General features: G+C 39.1%; 1 protein-coding gene across 1 annotated transcript in view; it reads left to right on the top strand.

Annotated features, from left to right (window-relative positions):
• Positions 1-17,521, top strand: part of GNB4 (G protein subunit beta 4) — a 76,865-nt gene that overhangs the window by 46,360 nt on the left and 12,984 nt on the right. Inside the window, exon 3 of the mRNA XM_026854962.1 lies at positions 15,736-15,835. Coding sequence (XP_026710763.1) covers positions 15,779-15,835 — 57 coding nt within the window. The 5' untranslated portion in view covers positions 15,736-15,778. The remainder of the gene's footprint in view (positions 1-15,735; positions 15,836-17,521) is intronic.

The following is a 17,521-nucleotide window of genomic DNA, read 5'->3' as shown; positions in this document are numbered from 1 at the left end:
TTTAGTGGGGGCGAGAAGCGGCTTCAGCCGCTGGGGAGGCGGGGGGAGTCCGAAGGGAGCCGGCGGGACCCCGCGCCCCGCTGTGCGGGCAGTGGGAGCACGTCGGTGTAGGTCGCAGGGAGAGGGTCTCGGGGCCAGGGTGCCCCTTCCCGCTTGGGAAGTACCTTCTTGTCGCTGGGGGTCGCCAAGGACAGACCTGGCGCTGGGAAGAGCGGGCTCAGCAGCGCGGGCGGCGCAGTGGGCTTCGGTGTCCTGCCGTCCCCACGGGGTCAGCGAGCCCGGCAGTTGGGATTGAAAAGGCCGTACAGGTGGCAGCGGCAGGCAGTTTCCAGGTATATGGAATACGTAGGGAAACTCTTCCCTCTCCTCTCTCCTTTTTTATTTCTCTACCTATCTAGAACTTGCCAGGTTTTCGGCATTCCGTCATTCGCCTTGTGGCGAGGGGCTGGGACTCGCGTGCATTGCGTGACTGTTGTGACAAGGGTGAATCTGAAGGTGCTCCCCATCTTTAGGAAAAGTGCAAAGTCATTAGATGATTTTTGTGGTATACTTCGTAGGTAATGCTGGTTTCCACATCCAGATTTTTTTTTTTCTCCAAACTTGCTTTTTAAAATTTATTTGCACTTATTTTTGAGGTGATCAGCTTCTTTAATTTTTAGTTTGGTCTCCGCTGGAAATTGTAAAAAGCTTCCAAATTGCTTGTATCTGGTAGACAACTAGTTTAGTTTATGTTCTAATATTATCTGAACTAATGCAAAATAAACCTCAGATCTGTTCCCTCTTGTTAATTATACAGTTTGGGAATAGACACGTTGTCTTCCATTAGACCAATTATTGTAGCATGATTTTCCAGGCTGGTTTTCAGTTCTGAAGTAGGAGCACGGTAAGTCTCAAAGCTTAGTATGAGCTGAGGAAAAGATTGCTTAGAGTTTAATTTCATTATATATAAAATCAATTTCTGAAACAATAGAATAGTAACTTTCCTCTGCTAGGTAGTGACTATTAGGAAAGGAAGGAAAAGAGTGGCAAAATGGTCTAGAGAGAGGAACCAAGTAACCAACCTCTAACCCCCACCTTAAGGTCATTGGGAGAGGTTAAAACCGGAGTTTTCTGAGTCTGGTGGGTTTTATGTATTCAGTGGAGTTCTGTGTTTGAGTTTGGTCTCTGCTTTGAAAAATGCTTAGCTCGTTTTTTACTGAGAATCTCAACTGACAGATCAGAGCGATTGCTTGGTGAGAAACAGTTCCCCGCTGGTAGCTGGGTGCTTTTCCTCTTTTGCCAGTTGTCAGCGCAAGCTCATTCTGGTTTGTAGGGATTGCAGTGCTTCACCTACAGAGTAAACTCCAAGAGCATTTGATGTGCTTTCCAGAATTTCATATACTTCCCTAAGAGAGGTTCCAGAGATTTTTGGTAGTTCTTGTGGGGAGTGGTGGAAATCTTGGGGGATGTGAGTCATTTGAGTGTGCAGAGGAAAACCTGAAGTTGCTCTCTGACTTCTACTAGAAATATTGGAACTGATGTAAAAGGTGGTCACTAATCTGACAATTAATTGACAGATATAGTAGATGTAGTTGCTGGTTAAAGTTGGGGGAAAGTCTGATGTTAGCAGTAATGACGACTATATCAACAAATCAAAATGAAACAAACCACATGACAAACCCTTATAATCCTGATAGTCTTTTAATGGGTTGGGAATCTTCAGTGGGTTTTTGCAATGTTTGTTTGTGATTCTTAGGCATGATAGCTGTGGTGAAGTTAATTTGTGCTTCCAAAGAACAGACTGATTCTATCTTGGAAGAAGGGGGCTATAAAAAAAGGAGGAGATCATAAATACATGGATCCATTTCACTGTGTCTCTCATATGGCAAAATAAAGTCAATATTTAATTAAGTGTTATTTAAAATTAGCAGTTTTTACAGTGGATAATGTAGATGAGTTACACATATTTCATATATTGAGAACCAAGGCTATAATAATACCTTTTGTCTGTTAATCATTAAAAATTTGAGTTTCAGATTACAAGGATGTCTCTTTCTGTATTCTGTATTGTTAAAGTGGTATAGCAGATAACCGATGCTCTATCTCCTGTTTAGCCCCTTCACAAGTGCTTGAAATTTGGTCCTGATAGATGGTTCAGGTCATTTAAATCTTGAGTAGAAGATGGCTACAAATGTCATCTGTTGTATTTATGTTGGATAGTGAAAGTTTCAACTATATCTTTGTTACCTAGTTGAGCACTAATGTATCTAGTGTTAAATTTGTACAAGTATTTTATTTTCCAAACAGTTTCTAAAGAAAAACCTGGGACTCAAAAACCTCATGAGAAAACCTTGTTAAAATATTTTTGAATACAGAACTGTGCATAGTTCTCGCCTAGCTTTTTAAAAGTGCCACAGAACTTGTGAATATAAGATTTGGAAGGTGAAGTAAAAAATAAAAAAAAAAAATATTTAAAACCCACAATATGCAGTGCATTGTATTTCTTCCTCAGTTCCTGTCTTCTCTGCCAGTGATAAATTAAGACTGCTGTGTCACTGAAGACAGAGTCATTTGTTTTATTGTTTGTTATCTTGAGTCACTTTTTTAAAAGTCTTATCAAACTAGGAGGAAATTCAGAATCTCTAAGCTTGATATATGATATGCTTACAATTCCATGAGCTTGCTCATGGAATGTAAATACTTAGGGACACTGATAATGCAGTGATTGTGTTTTGTCCTTAATACTGTCTGAGAATATCAATGCTCAGATTAATGCCATTCCCAAGTGCCTGGAACTTGCTGTTTATAAAGTATGCACGGTACTGCTAATCAAGAAAATTTCAAGTTCCACCAAAATTTTTCTCTCCTCTAATTGGATGCAGACCGGTCACTTATTTCATCTTCTGAAGTGTGTAATTAAATTTAGTTGTTATTGTTCTGTTCTTGTATGAAACCTCTGTGTTTTGCAACCCAGCGTTTTGTAATAGAATTTATGTGAAAGATGCTAAGCAGAACTAAAGCAAATGATCATGAAAAACATGAACGTATGCTGTTCTCTTACGGTTGTGGTTTGGTATCTGATACTAGGGCAGAGAGCTTCATAGAGCTTTCTAGATAACAAGGCAGTGCTATACAAAACTGCAGCTTTAATTTTAAAAAATCTGTAGAGTTTAGGATTGTGCTAATCTGTTCAGCATCGTGCGAACACTGAAACAGTCCATCTTCGCAGAGAGCCTGAAACAAAAGATCAAGAAGTGAAGTTCTCAATGTTTTGGATGGATGTCAGTTTGGATGCCGTCAGTGATGCTCGATGTTCTGATTGTTATGAATTACTGTAGTTAGAGTGGGGAAATGCCATGATGAGAACTGAGCTGAAGGCTTATAAAAACTAGAATTAAAACAAATACAGATGGACATCGCCTAGCAAATAGTTGTGCTATGCAGTGAAGACAGTTTCACTTCCTTTAAGATGTCTCGGCTTCCAAAAGCATGTGAAATGCTGACATCGAGTAAAACAAATTCTGGTTCAATTACTATAAATCTTGCAGTCTCTGGCCTTCTGAAATGACTTAAACTGGAAAAGAAGGGAAAGATAGAAGTGCCTGACTGTAACGTAGAGCAAAAGGCACTTTCAGGTTCCACCGATTACATAAAATTAGTTATTTGGAGGCAAAATAGAGTTGCCAGTTTGCAGAAACTGTAGCTTTCCCCTCCTTCTTATGTTAGATCTCAGACAAATATTAATCATATGGATTTTCAACATAAGCCAAGTGTTTGAGTCATTATGATTGCTACTGTTTTGAAACATTAAAAGAGCTGAGTAATGCTAAGATTAAAATTACAAGATTTTAATTTTCAAATGGGAGGGAGGGGAACAAAATAAAATCATTAAATCAGTCCTATGATGGATTGTGTTTCTTAAATGAGATTGAAGACCTGGATCTGCGCTCTTGATGACTGGCTTGGTGTCTTTGACATGAACAAATAACCTCCTTGCAAAACTCCAGTTTGTTTTCATAGTGCAGTTATTATTTCAGGTGGTCAGCATCTAGTCTAGCACAGAGCACCCAGGCAGTTTCTGGATAACTTGATGATTTGATTCTTGGGTTAATTTTTGTATAAATTTTTGCTGCCTTATATATTCTTTTACTGTCGCAATTATTTCTAACATAAATTGCACTTGTGTCATTTTCTGTTTATATAATAAAATGCAATTTATGTCATATTTGTACACATTTAGAGTCTAGCATTAAAGATGCTTATTTATGAGCTATTGTTAAAATGTGGTATTTACAATTGATCTGATTAAAAGAAATATTTGATCTGAGTATTTTTCTGGTGACCCTTTCTGTCATGACTGATTGCTTTAAGTGATTGTTCACATAAACCAGTTTTATCCCTAGTTTGGAAAAGGAAGATATTTTCTTTCCTTTAGATTCTTGATTTAAATTGATTTTAGTTGTTACTGAGCTGAAAGATTCGGATTGCATATATAGATGCTACGCTTGTCAGAATCTGATTTAACACAGTGTAAATTTAGAGCCTCAGTGTATCTGGTGACTTTGATCAGTTTTGGTGATTTGACTTAAAGATTTTGACAGTGTGATGTAATGTCAGAGTACTAAAAAATTAATCTGTCATGTATTAGGTTTTAGGTAGGCTTATTACATAAAAGCTTTTTACCCCCAAAAAAGATTATACATTGGCAACAAATTAATTAATTATGAATTGGGTTTAAGCAAACATATTTATCTTGTGTTGCTATGTGAGAATGCAAACCAGAGTCCTTTCATTTACATGTGCACAGTGGTGATGGGAAGGAGAGGAAGCAGAAGAGCTGGTCAGGTTTTGTAGCAGTTTCAACACTTGGTACAATAAGCAGAGTTCAGTACAGCAAAGTTTCCAAGACAACATTAAGTCCAAATGCCCTAGAATTTCAAGAAACTCATAATGATGTTAGTACCATTTTCCTTTGATTGGAACAGTAGGAGGATATAGCAGGAATGTTGGGTGCCCCTAACAATCTTAGGGGAGAAGAGCAGTGGTCCCCAGGGAAGTGTTGCAGCATTTTATAGGACATTAAATGCCTAGTTTTAGTCTTGCTGACTGACACTTGGGGGGCAAGAAACTTCTGCAGACCCAAAGGATGGAGAATGAGGTGGCCAGGAAGTAAAACTATTGTTTTGGGTGCTGCAGACACAATCTCCAAGATACACAACAGAAAAGGGGAAAACTTCTCTTTTGTTTTAGAAGCAGCCCAAAAGAGTGAGATGGGTTTTTTTGTTTGTTTTTTTTTTTTTTTTTTCATACAGCAGGATAAACATATAATAAAAGCCCAAAATAAAAGCACTCTAGATGAGTACGTAACAATGCGAGCACTTAGTTGCTGTTCTCCAGACTTTAGGAAAAAGCAGCTAATTGGGAAGGTCAGGTAGCTGAAGACAGGAAGTCATTAAGGCATTTTTTTTCCCCACTCATCTATTATAGTTTGTTATCGATGCAAATAGATGGACATCAAAAGCCACATACGCTCTTTGAAAAGGGATGAAACAAAGAAAAGAAAATTGACTTTTCCTAGTGGTGTTGTTTCAGAAACTTGAGCAATTTTCTGTTCTCAATCCCTACAGAAACCTTGTGGCTCTGAATTATAGACCTTTATAGTAATAAACAAGACAACAGTTGACAGGCCAACATCCTTAGCAGACAGTTAAATTGCTTGAGAGTTTCATTGGATTGGCTAATACTTACATTTTTCTTGAGTCAGATACTGTCTTGGTTTGTGCTTAGCTTCTGGAAGCAGAAGTTTAAGAAAATATAGCCATTTTTACTAATCTTTCAGCCATAACTGCTGAGAAAAACTCCAGAATGGTAATACGTGTATCCCAAACGTTAAAACCAAAAGACTTAGAACGGCATCTCCTCTTTCATGAAGGCTAGAAGCAGAGGCCGCTGTTGACCCAGCTCACTTTGAGATACTTAGGAGGTATTTACAAGAACAGAATTTTCAGTGGATTGGAAAGATAACCTCCAGCAAAGCAGGTTGTGGAGCCGCGGGCTCTCTTGTGGCCACGGTGCCTGGCAAATACATTCCCTTTTATAACCTTAGGCTTTGTCTCCACATCGGAGTTCTGCTATTTATAACCTAGTGAGTGTCACATTTTCACAGAAAAGTTCTTGTATTAAAAAAAAAAAGAAGTGATACTTTGGGGAAGACTGCTTCTGTTGGAAATATTGTACTACTTCAGCATTTTCTATCTCTTCCATCCTCTTCTGTTGGAGACTTCATCTAGGGCATTTTCATTCCAGTAGGCAGGTGGGTAATTTCTGACTTTTGGCTACTCTGTATTTTTGTGACCTGAATATATTTTTTTGTTTTCTTTTTGGGCTGTGAACTCTACAATTACATTTGGATTTTAATGCATTGTAAAAGCGTGAAAAATTATGAATCTCAAGTTTAATTTACGTGTTCCTTTTAAATAACGCCAGCTTTATCTGGATAGGGTTTTTATAAGAAAGGTTTTTATCTTACCTAAAAGTTTTGTGCAAAATATAATCAGTATGTTAAAAATACTACTATAAAGACAGCCTTTATTTTGAGAACCCTGCCAGTGTGAAGATAGAAACCCAGTGATACATAATGCTTCAACATAACGGCTTCCTTAAATATTTGGTCTAGTTTCTTTTTTAATAAGTGACCGTTTGAAAGCAGGCAATACTGCATGAGAAACATCAAAAGCAGTTCAAAAGAGTATAGATTAGATACATCAATCTCAACACAAATGTTACCTGAAGTCCATAGCCTATGTACTCTTAATCCCATACTTGCATTAGTACAGGTGAAAAACAGTACTTAGGGTTTTCACTTTCTAGTATGGGATTTCTAATTGTTCAGTGGCTTTCTGTAAAGCAAGGCCTATGATAATGTGCATCTCAAAAAAACTTAGAAAGACCTCCTAAAGTAGCCTGAACTCTAGTCTGGAAGAGGACTTAATTTTTATGGCTTACAATTACAAATGATTGACCAGAAATGTATTGTGAACCAAAAGCTAAATTAGAGCTGAGGGAATAGTTTTATCTGATCTTTGGATAATCAGGATAAAAAAGCAAATGTTTATATTCCCTTGTTTTCTTATGAAAGAGTACAGCTGTATGCTAAATGTTACAGCTGCATAATTATGTGAACTGCATAATGCCTCCCTGTAACTTTGGTACCAAGGGAGTATGTGTGTGGTGCTGAATGGTGAGGAGGAGGGAAGGGTGCTAAAGACTATGTATAGATCAAATGTTTTTTTTTTTTTTTTTTTTTTTTTTTTTTGTTCCCAAGCTGGTGTGATACATTTGAAAGGATACAATGTGTATGTGTAACTGGTACTGCTGGGCTTTCTGCTCCTGAAGTGTCTGAGAATGCTCCACTCAAAAACTGTCAGCCAGAAATTATTTCAGTCAAGTGAATAGTCATCGTAGTTGAATCAAGGCACTTTTCTCTTAATGCATGTCTTCTCCGCTGACTTTGAACCTAAAATTTTCTGTGTACTTAGTGCCTTTTATGCATACCGTGCAGTCTGCGTGCTCTCAGAAAACAGGAGGCTGCATATGTAATCTTTTGTGCGTGTAGGTGCCAGACCAGATTTTGTACGGATAACACTGGCCCTACAAGATGCAAGGGTGCTATGCCACTTCAGAAAATATCAGTGTACTAGCCCCTTAAATCCAAAATCAAACTTGTTTAGAGATGGATTTAAATGTAAGTGGTCTTTCAAAATGACTTTGAATTGTCACTCTACGGTACACTTTTCATAGCAAAACTTGGTAGAATAGCTTCTGAGTATAGCTGGGTAGTTGAAGAGGCAAATAATGTAGTATGTCAGGTCACCCTCTGTGTGTGTGTGTCCACCTGTCTGTCCCCAAGGAAGAAATTGGACTGGAACCATCTCTGTCTGTGTTGTTACTTAGGGTAATATCTTTTTGCTTCATTGAGATCTTTCTTGCTGCTTCTTACACATTTTGAATTGCAAAACCAGTAATAATTTGTTCAGTGATCAGTCTGTGGTCAGTGAACCACATTTTCACTGGAGAATCATTATTATAGTCGCTAAAGACAACATAATTTGAATTTCACATGAAGTTCTGTTTGCAGGGAGTGTGATAAAAATAAATCTGTGCTTGCGTACCAAAACATTTTGACCTGGAAACAAACATTATGAATATAAGATGTGAGAATGTTACTTTTGGTAAAATCACTCTTTTGGACTGTGAAATATTCATGACTTTTAAAAATTCCTTCCTTCCTGTGCTTTTCTCAGCCTTGTGCTTAACACTGAATTTCTTGGGTTTTTTTGTAGAATCTAGTGTGTGTGGGCAAGCAAGAGTAGGGGCTTTCTGTACATGTTTTATGAATGTACTTGGCTTAGACTTTAAGTTGGGTTTTAGAAATAAATTCTCAGAGCTTAAGACAGCAGTCTAGTGAACCATCAGCTTATTGTCTGAAGAAGGGTAAAAGTCTAAAGTCACTGATCATTTTTCACTAGTAGACTTAAGAATTATTTCACTCTAATTTCTGCACTGTGATTTCCTTTGTCTATTTTTTGGCAGCTGTTAACAAGGTCAGTATTTGTTGATCTATTTGTCTTCCATGGAAACCGTAATCAAACCAGTCATCAAATGCAGAGATGTATCGTGATCTGTTAAGACTGATCACCGTGCGGGTTTGTTCTCTCATTTGCAAGCTGTGCATGCGCAGTGTCGGCAGCGCTGGTAAAATGGCATTGACTTCTAAACCCAGCAACACTACTGCAAGACGCCTTCAAGCTGCTGCTTCCTCCGCTCTCCTCTGTTAGTGAAAAACACCAAAGGTTGATACTTAGAGTACCGAAGTCTGAAGGTGAAGACAGATGTTTATATTTGTCTGAATCAAATTACTTCTGTTAATAACTCCAAGTAGTTACTGTGGTAAATACAGACGTTTTTGTGGCAGGGTTTATTTCAAAGTTATATTAAAATCACAAGTGAAGTAGCTCTGTGTGTATAAAGTGGCACATTCTTCTGTTCTTTATGATGTGTAGGGGTACGAGGTGTTTTGGCGGAGGAAGGAAGGAGCAATATTGTTGGCTTGAAACTGCTTCTGCCACACAGTTTGTGGGTGGGGTTGTATTCGTGATGTAACTGCATGGGGCATGTTGGCACACGAAGTGGCAAGACGACTTTCATGTCCCACTGATTTGTTGTTTTCTTGTGGGTCTCCTTTGTGACCTCTCCTTTCCAGCTGTATGTGTGATTTTGAGTATAGACATTAATCGGTTCCTTAAAATTGGGGGTGGTATCTGTTAGAGAAATGGGTGTTTAAGTTCTGCTAATACCCTTCCTCTTGAGAGGCGTTGGTTGATTATTTCCTGTTTTTGTACCAAAGCTATAATGGAGACATATCACTTTAAAACACTTCCAAAATGTGCAGAAGTGCAACAATAGCGCTGACCTCAGCGAGCAAGGTCACACCCAGGCTGCTTCCTGTTTTCTTCTTGGGGAGACCAGAGGCCCTGAATATGGGACAACTCTCCTTTACATGTGCCTGGGGGCTCGGAAACTAGAGTGACAATTCCGTCATACAAAATGAAAATTAAAAAATCTTAAGGAAAAGATTGTTAGGATTTCCAAGGTTATTTCCTAAATGGTAACCCTTCTTTTAAAACTAAACTATTACTCTTTCTTTACTGAAATGTCTAAGATGTTCTGCAACTAATGCACTCCTCAAGTGTAACGTTAAAGATACAGAAGGGAAGGAGATGCGCTGAAGAGGTTTGAGAGGAGAGGGAGAAGGAAAGAGCAAGGTACACAGTGACACAGTTACAGCCCTTATACACTGTTATTTCAACTTATGCCTCTCTCTGCTTGTATTTAAGTATTAGCTGACTAATATAAAAGCTCCCTGCTTTGTTGTCTGTGTTTATTGATGCAGTGCAGCTACAAATCAGAACAAAGAATTCTTGGGAAAATGAATAGCTGGTAAGGTCTCTTTGAGAGACGGAGGAGAGACAACATAGGGCCAAGGTACAGTAAAAAAAGGCATTAAATGTGTGATTTTCTTCAGTGGAGAGCCCAGTGTGTGTGTGGTCCTCAAACAGCTCTACCGTAGTAAATATATTACGTAAAATTCCAACTAAACTTTTTTTATATGTAACTACATGCATTAATGCATTTATTTTAAATGGCTGTTGGCAGATTTCACTTTATGTAAGGCTTTGTTCACTACGTCAGAGTTTATAGATTTTGCACCGTTCTTGAATATGTCAAATCCATTCCCTTCAGGTTGTAGGAAATAAAACCTTTCAATGTTTTCCTTCTCTATTCATGGCTTTGGAGAGACATAAATGAGTGGGTAAAGCAGCCGAAGTTTATTAGTGACACTAAATGAGGAAATGTTTTATCAAAATCTTCTTTGGCACATCGTGAATATATGAAGTATTAGTCTGTGTATGCTGCCAGAGCTCCACTCCCGAGCCAGAACCCCAGTCTACCACTGTTGAGACATCAGAGCCCCTGTGCATTGCCAGCAGTTACCGAAGACAAAGCAGGTAACTTTACACCAGTGACTTCAGCATGTAAAGGTTTTGTGGACTGGAGCCTGAATGTGTGTGTGAGTTACCAGTATAGCTCCCTTGAGAGAGAGCTGGAGTATTTCTTGCTGTCTTTTGCCTATAATTAGTAAAGCGCTATAGTTAGCTTTCATGTGATCATCCCTACTAGTTATCACACAGGTGGCTAAACATAAGGAATGCTATGTGAAACCTCCTCTCTTACTTGCTGCTTCTGTGTGTTGATGGCTTGTGAGATCTTACTGCATGGGTTGAAAAAGTGAGGTTGGTATGTATAGGTAAGCACTTGTTTCAATTCTAAAGGACTGATTTTTCTGATACAAAATAAAATTCTTACCTAAATAATTCTTTAGTCAATAGCTCTTGAGAATCCAGTGAGACAGATTGTTCTTTCTGCAGTCCCTTTAATCTCCATATATTTGGCACGAAAATAGGAATGCTTTGTTGTGGGGAGGGGTATATTTACACTTCCCTAGGTTTTGTGGGGTGTTTTTTCCCCTCTCCTGTCTATTATGATAATTTTACACGGGAATAAGCTAAGCTTGCTGAGACAAGTGAAAATGCTGTCTTTTTTTTTTTTTTTTCAAGAAACCAAATTAATTGGGATCTTAGTTTGTAAACTGCAATCTTCTCTGAGACAGAAATAGCTCTGCTTTGCAGAACTAAAGGTTCCTATCACTACATGCTTGACTATTCTACTTTGAGTAATCTGCCAAGTGTCAGCCCATTTCCTGGCTTTCCAGAGCTGCGTCGGCTCTCGGCCTCTGCGCCAGCCTCCCGCTCCGTGCCATGGGGTCAGCTGGTCCCTGTCTGATGAACTCCCGACATCCCGGCCGGTGTAGGCGCTCTGTCCTGCCCTGCCACCTGTCTCACAGGTCCTGGGCTCAGTGAATCTTCTCACAGTGTGTCCTCAAGTGCATTTGGAGTGAGCTTTTGCAGAGAAAAGGGTGTTTTTCCAGCCACAATGTTTGAGTCCACAGATTGCAGAGAAAGTACTTTTTGAGACAAGAATCCGTGGTAATTTCTCACTGCCTGCCCGTATCATGAAGAATTAAACTCTTAGCAAATGGTACTGCTACTAAATCAGGAATAGTGTAAGGGGTAATTTGTCTGTGGAGCACTCAAGCCTGCCAGTGGCTTTCCTGACACTAGATATGCTGTGAAATCTGACTTGGTTAATTAGTTTGCCTCGGGATGCACTTTATTTTAGTATCAGTAAATTCACTTGTACAAGTCTGCTGAGGAAAAATTGCAGTGAGGTACAGTTCAGCCTACAAATGACATTGCTTTTATGAGGGCAAAGATGTGCTGCCTTGGTTACACAATAGTTACTGCTCACAATGAGCTCCCTGTATTGTTGCTTCTGATGGGAAGCATCTCGTGTCCTTGACCCCATTTCCTAATCGCTTGGGTATCCTGCAGTGGTACACCCCCTGGCTACCAATGGTATTATGAAGTTTTTCCCCTTCCTGTTGCTCATCCCCTCAAGGCCTCTCTGCCGTAGCAGATGATATTATTCATAGTACATCATGCACATCATGAATTGCATTTGAAGAGAAGCATCTGGCTTCTTCATCAGGGTTTCTGCCTGTGAATGTTGAAAAGCAGGTACCACTAGTATTCTGCATCTAAGGTAACTCAGAATATTTTTTCTCCGACTAAACGTTTATTAAAAATATCAGTAAATCAGGGAGGCAGGCATTATGCTACCTTCAGTCTCCTGATATGGCAGGAGTCGTCCTCTCTCTCTTTCTGCCCACAGAGGTGCAGGAGCTGATGGCTTCACTGTGTGCATGGCTGAGTACGACACAGCTGGACTCCTGGGGAAGTTCATGCTCAAAATAAAGAATTTTCCAGGCTGTGGAGCAGCACTCCTTCCTGGCTGTAGTATTTTGATCTTCCTGGAGGGGATGTGTCCTTTGTAACCTAGTGCAAGTTGGAGTTGAATCCACTGAGGTTTTCCGTAATTTGTTCTATGAGGAAAAATTTGCAATACAGATATCACTTCTGTTCTTTGCAATCCCTGTAAACCCTGCAAAAGCAGTCCCAGCATTTAATCTGATAAAAACCAAGTTGTTTTTTATCTGATGATTGGGAGCATTGGGAAATAGCACACTTCAGGGTTGTAGTGATGACCTGTTGCTTCTCTGCTCTGAGAACCGGTTTATGGGATGCAGCCTCTGCTTTGCCATTGCTGCCAGGCATCTCAGTTCTGTGTTCTTGCTGTGCTTCACTGCTCACCTCACTGATACACTTAAAACCAATGTTACAGCAAGTAAATCTAGTCTAGATAATGGTCTACACGCATAACAACATCTTGACTATGGCTTCCTCTCATTTCTTCTCTTTAACCATATCACTGTAGCATCAGAATCATTAAAACAGATACAGATGTGTCCACGTGTGCAAGTTCCAAGCACGTGCTTATCTTCCTGCATTGCTGTCATGAGTATGGCATCAGTAAGGTGCTCACACAGTAGTTTGACAAGAGTTTAGAGATGCTGCTTTGCAGAGTTAGTGTGAATCTGAGAGCTTCCTCCACACCCCCTCAATTTCTGTAATTTTCTGTGGGCACCTCGAAATAGTGCTTTAAAAAAAAAAAAAAGTAAAAATCCCAAGTGGAAGCATCTTGCAGACTGTTCTGCTAAATACTTTATGGTGGATGATCAGTCTGAACACAAGAGCAGTTGCATTGGGAGCTGCAGCCAGCCAGTACAACCAGAGTGTTGGATACACTTCAATTTAATAGTTAAACTGTGCACTTAGTTTGTTTACTGTAGTATCCTGCTGTTTATGTATAGCTTAAGAATATCTCAGAGTTTGCTGTTCAGCTGCTGCGTGCTGGAAAGGAACTTTAATGCTTAAAGCTAGAATAATCCAGTTCTAAAATTAATCTAGACTTCGTACAAATGTGTAGTGGCTTGGAGGCCATTATATTCATTGAGGTATAGCTTGACCTTGAACCACTGGTACATTTCTGCTGAACAGTAATGCTAATGACCTTGCAAATTTAGAAAATACTGATGTTGCTAGGACTCCTCAACAACAACAAAAAAAATTATTTCGAAAAAGTGTGAAAGATCAATGTCCTTGAATTTGCTTAGGAATTTATTTTTAAGCTAAAGGTGGGTGGGTGAGAAGGCTTCTGAAGCTGGATTTTATCCATGTAGGAATTTGTATAGGTATAACATGATTTAAACTGTTAAGCTTAACAGCTGTTTAGTTGCTGGTGCAGCTCGATACAGAAATTGTATTAACGAGGAACAGTACTGCTACAAATGACATCAGGGTCATTCACGCTGACTTTACAGTTGAAGTACAGAATGGTCATTGATGGTCTTTGAGTGCAGTGCAGTGCTACAGCTAATTTTCTAATATGCTCACAGTTTTACCTATCAATAAAAAAATGCCTTAACTTTAGCTATTTGTGAGCAGCCATGCATGCTTCCAGTCAAATAGTAATGTCGTTTTCTTCATGATGAATTATTCTGTGTTGAAGTTACTGTTTACAGAGCACTGAAGTGTGTGGCCCATCACCGGGCAGAAGCTGGCTTCCCTTCTCAGAAAATTAGAGATATATCAACTTCTCTGCTAGGAATCTTTATCTTCTGTTAAAAATAGCACGCAGGACTACTGAAATGTTTGGCAGGCATCGTGGCTGTCTTGCTTTAGACCTTAGACTCCACTGGTTTGTCTGTGTTACCTTTGTGTAGGTTCTAGAACAAAAGAGAGAAAACATGCTGGAAAGGCTAATTTGACACTGTTGGAACTGAAAGTGGGGCTTTATTTTGTAGAGGTCTCATATTCAAATGTATTAAGATTGTAATTAAACTTGATAGATTATAAGGCATGTATGTGATGAGCCTGCATGCTAAAGTGATGTTTTTAATGTTTGATTTTTTTTAAATCGGACATTAGTGTTGATGATTTCTATTTTATGCCTGCTGTGCATTAAGCAATATTAAATAGTCTGGGCTGCTGAAATAGGGAGATGATAGTAAATAAAGTAGTTTTCTAGGGTATTCACATATGAATTACAGTGTCTTTGTAGTTGAACAGCTTGGGTTTAAGGATGGGAAAGGTGTGAACTTCATAGTTTGCTTACGTATAGCTGAAAATACTAGTTAAACCTTCAAAGTTGCCACTCTGCTCTTATGGATTTTTGATGGGGAGATGATCCAATCTATGTATGTTTGTGTTTGTCACCTTTCTATCTTTTTCTATCATGAGAAAAATCCAAACAAGTGCCTGGCTTGTTCGTGAGCTAGCTGCTAGCTTATTTTACTTCCACTGCGAGGATATTGAAGTCTCCGTGTATGTGAATAGACTTAAGAGATCTGTGTAGTGGTGTGTGGCTGCTGTACTGGGGATAGAGAGGAAAACTGATCTAAGGAAACTTCAACACACTGATAAAATCAGATGCAAAATCTGATTGAAAAAAATTAACTAACCTGAAAGTGTGCTTGCATGTGGTCTTACTGTTTGTTGATCTTTGTATTAAGGTTGCTTTGAGTCCGTGTTTAGGTGAGAACTGCTGTGGGCTGTACCAGCATGAGGATGCTTTTAGGGATAGTTGGATCTTTATTCTCCCTTCTCACTGTCTGGGTGCTTTTGGAATGAAAAGATCTTCGGGCCTTGCCCAAGGAAAATATGGGAAAAAAACTGCAGAAAACCTGCCTTTTCAGATGTAGTCTAGGCTTCAAACTTTTCATCTTAAGTCAAAACAAAAGCCGGCTTGGATGTCATGTCCGAAGGTTCTTGTGTCATAGCACTGTTGAGCTCAGAGGTAAATGTTTCAGGCTACCACTCAGTCTTTGCTCTCTGTTGCCACCTTGGGGTGAAGACCGACAGGTTTCCGGGTGGGTGTGAAGAGTGGCGCTACAAATGCATTCACCAAAGTACAGTGGGCGGGTCTGTTGACAGTTGCTTCAATATTCAAAATAGACTTAACTTAATTCTGCTTTTCATGGCAATTCAGGAATTGAAATAACTTGAGTCTTGCCAGATTTATTGGACAGTGTACTAAAGGGAGTATCTATTTGTAAGCCTTTCTAAAGGCAGAGTAAATATATATAGGTTCATGGGGGTTTTGTCTTGTTTGTTTTTTTTTTTTTTAAAAGAGGAGAAAGTGATACCGAAACTTATTTTTCTTCCATCTCATCGGCAGGTTTTCTTCACCAGTGGAGTGTGAGAAATAGAGACTGAAGAAGATGAGTGAGCTGGAACAGTTACGGCAGGAGGCAGAGCAACTGCGAAATCAAATCAGAGTAAGAGTTGCTAATTGCTTGTTTTTCACGTTGAAGTTCCTCCTTTAAAGGAATAAAGTGTAAAGATCACATCTAATAATTGCTTCTGTTTAAGTTGTGCAGCGCTTTATTTGTTTAAAAATCAGAAATTGGTATAATGTAATGCATTCATAATATTTCTTGAACAAAATATTTTATTTCCTCTTGAAGTTTGCTGTCTTTTGTTACTAGGGGTGTATGTGTGTCTGTCTTATTTGGGATTTTTAAAAATGGAACAGCAAACTTTTAGGAGCCAGGCACAACAAGTTGGGTTTAAAGGTATTAGAAAAGCTTGTTTCTGGGCTAAAAGTGACTTCCATGCTGCCGCTCTTGATAAGCACGCAGTGTAAGAGAGAACCTTCCAGGGGTGGATGTCATTTCTGCAAGCCCTATTTCTTTGCTTCCTGTTGGATTTATTTTTTTGAAATGTGGATCCCCCCCATATGTGCTAATTTCTTGTTGAAATTACTCATGGAAAGTAAACCAAGTATGAGCTGTCATGCCCCAAACCAGTTTACCAGGAATCTGTTGCAACATGCCTGTACGTTTCAGTGATGCAGTTTTCAGTAAAGAAAAAAGTACAAAGCTTAATAAGGATCTTCAAATTCTGCTTATTCTTCATCAAAATTGCCTTTTTCTAAGCAAGAAGCATCCACAAATCTGATTTGTATGGGAATGCTCTGCAGGTTCCTTAGAATATGTTGCATGCACACTTTTTTAGCAGAACATCTGCTGGCAGCAGTTGTTTTGTGGCAGTCTGCTGCTTGTTGCTGTCAGCCGTGAGGTGATCACACTCCATGTGTTGGGGGCACAAGTTGCTTTCATTGCTGCTCATTCAGTGTCATTCAAGGAGAGGTCTGAGTCGCTTTGTTTTCACTTGATACACTGATGAAAGACAAGCCAGGGGTCGGTCAGGGGCGCTGGGTACCCCTTCTAGCCATTCTGTAGAGGAATGCAAATAAATCTTAGTTTAAATTTTTTTGGGGTAAATTTAGGCTTTATTATGGCATTGCACAGATAAAAGGTATTTTTCTGTTCTTCCTCTGCCTGATGTGTAAAGATTTTTCTTATTACATTATGTTGGGGTGAGCCAGTGAGTCTTTAATTCAGTCTTGGTAATCAATCAGTCTGATTTTATGCAAGATGGTGTTCTGTGAACAAGGAGATACTAGGCAAGTAAGAGAGCTAGACTGTGTTGCAGAAATGTTTGCTTTTTTAAATTTTGGAGCATAAAAATCTGATTGGCTCTTTGTATAAGCACATTATGTGGCTTTAGGTCAATTTAATATTTCTGTTGTAACTCTGTCACCCGAACTTGAAACTGGATCTGCACAGATGTAGCTGAGTAACTGTGGCTGTTGCTGCTGGAGTCTTCTGGCTCAGCATTGGCAATTAGTCTCTGCCTCTTCGGATCCGAGTGCAGGGTTGAATATCTTATGCTTAATTTTAACTTCAGGTTAATATGCAATTAGAAAATGCTCCTGATGACTTAATGATTTTTCAAGAAACTTTGTCCCCAAATAATTCAGCTCAGTATTTGTATAGGTGAATATCATCTTATTAAATAATTGCACAGTTTTCATTCTGAATAGGTCTTTTGTGTGGGATGGGTAGGAAGAAGGTTTAGGGTATAGCAAAGATAAGGGGGTTTTAAGTGTCTAGAATATC

Source organism: Athene cunicularia, assembly GCF_003259725.1.
Source record: "Athene cunicularia isolate RWA chromosome 9 unlocalized genomic scaffold, athCun1 chr9_part1, whole genome shotgun sequence".
Lineage (NCBI taxonomy): Eukaryota > Metazoa > Chordata > Aves > Strigiformes > Strigidae > Athene > Athene cunicularia.
This window is presented reverse-complemented; position numbering and strand designations above follow the sequence as displayed.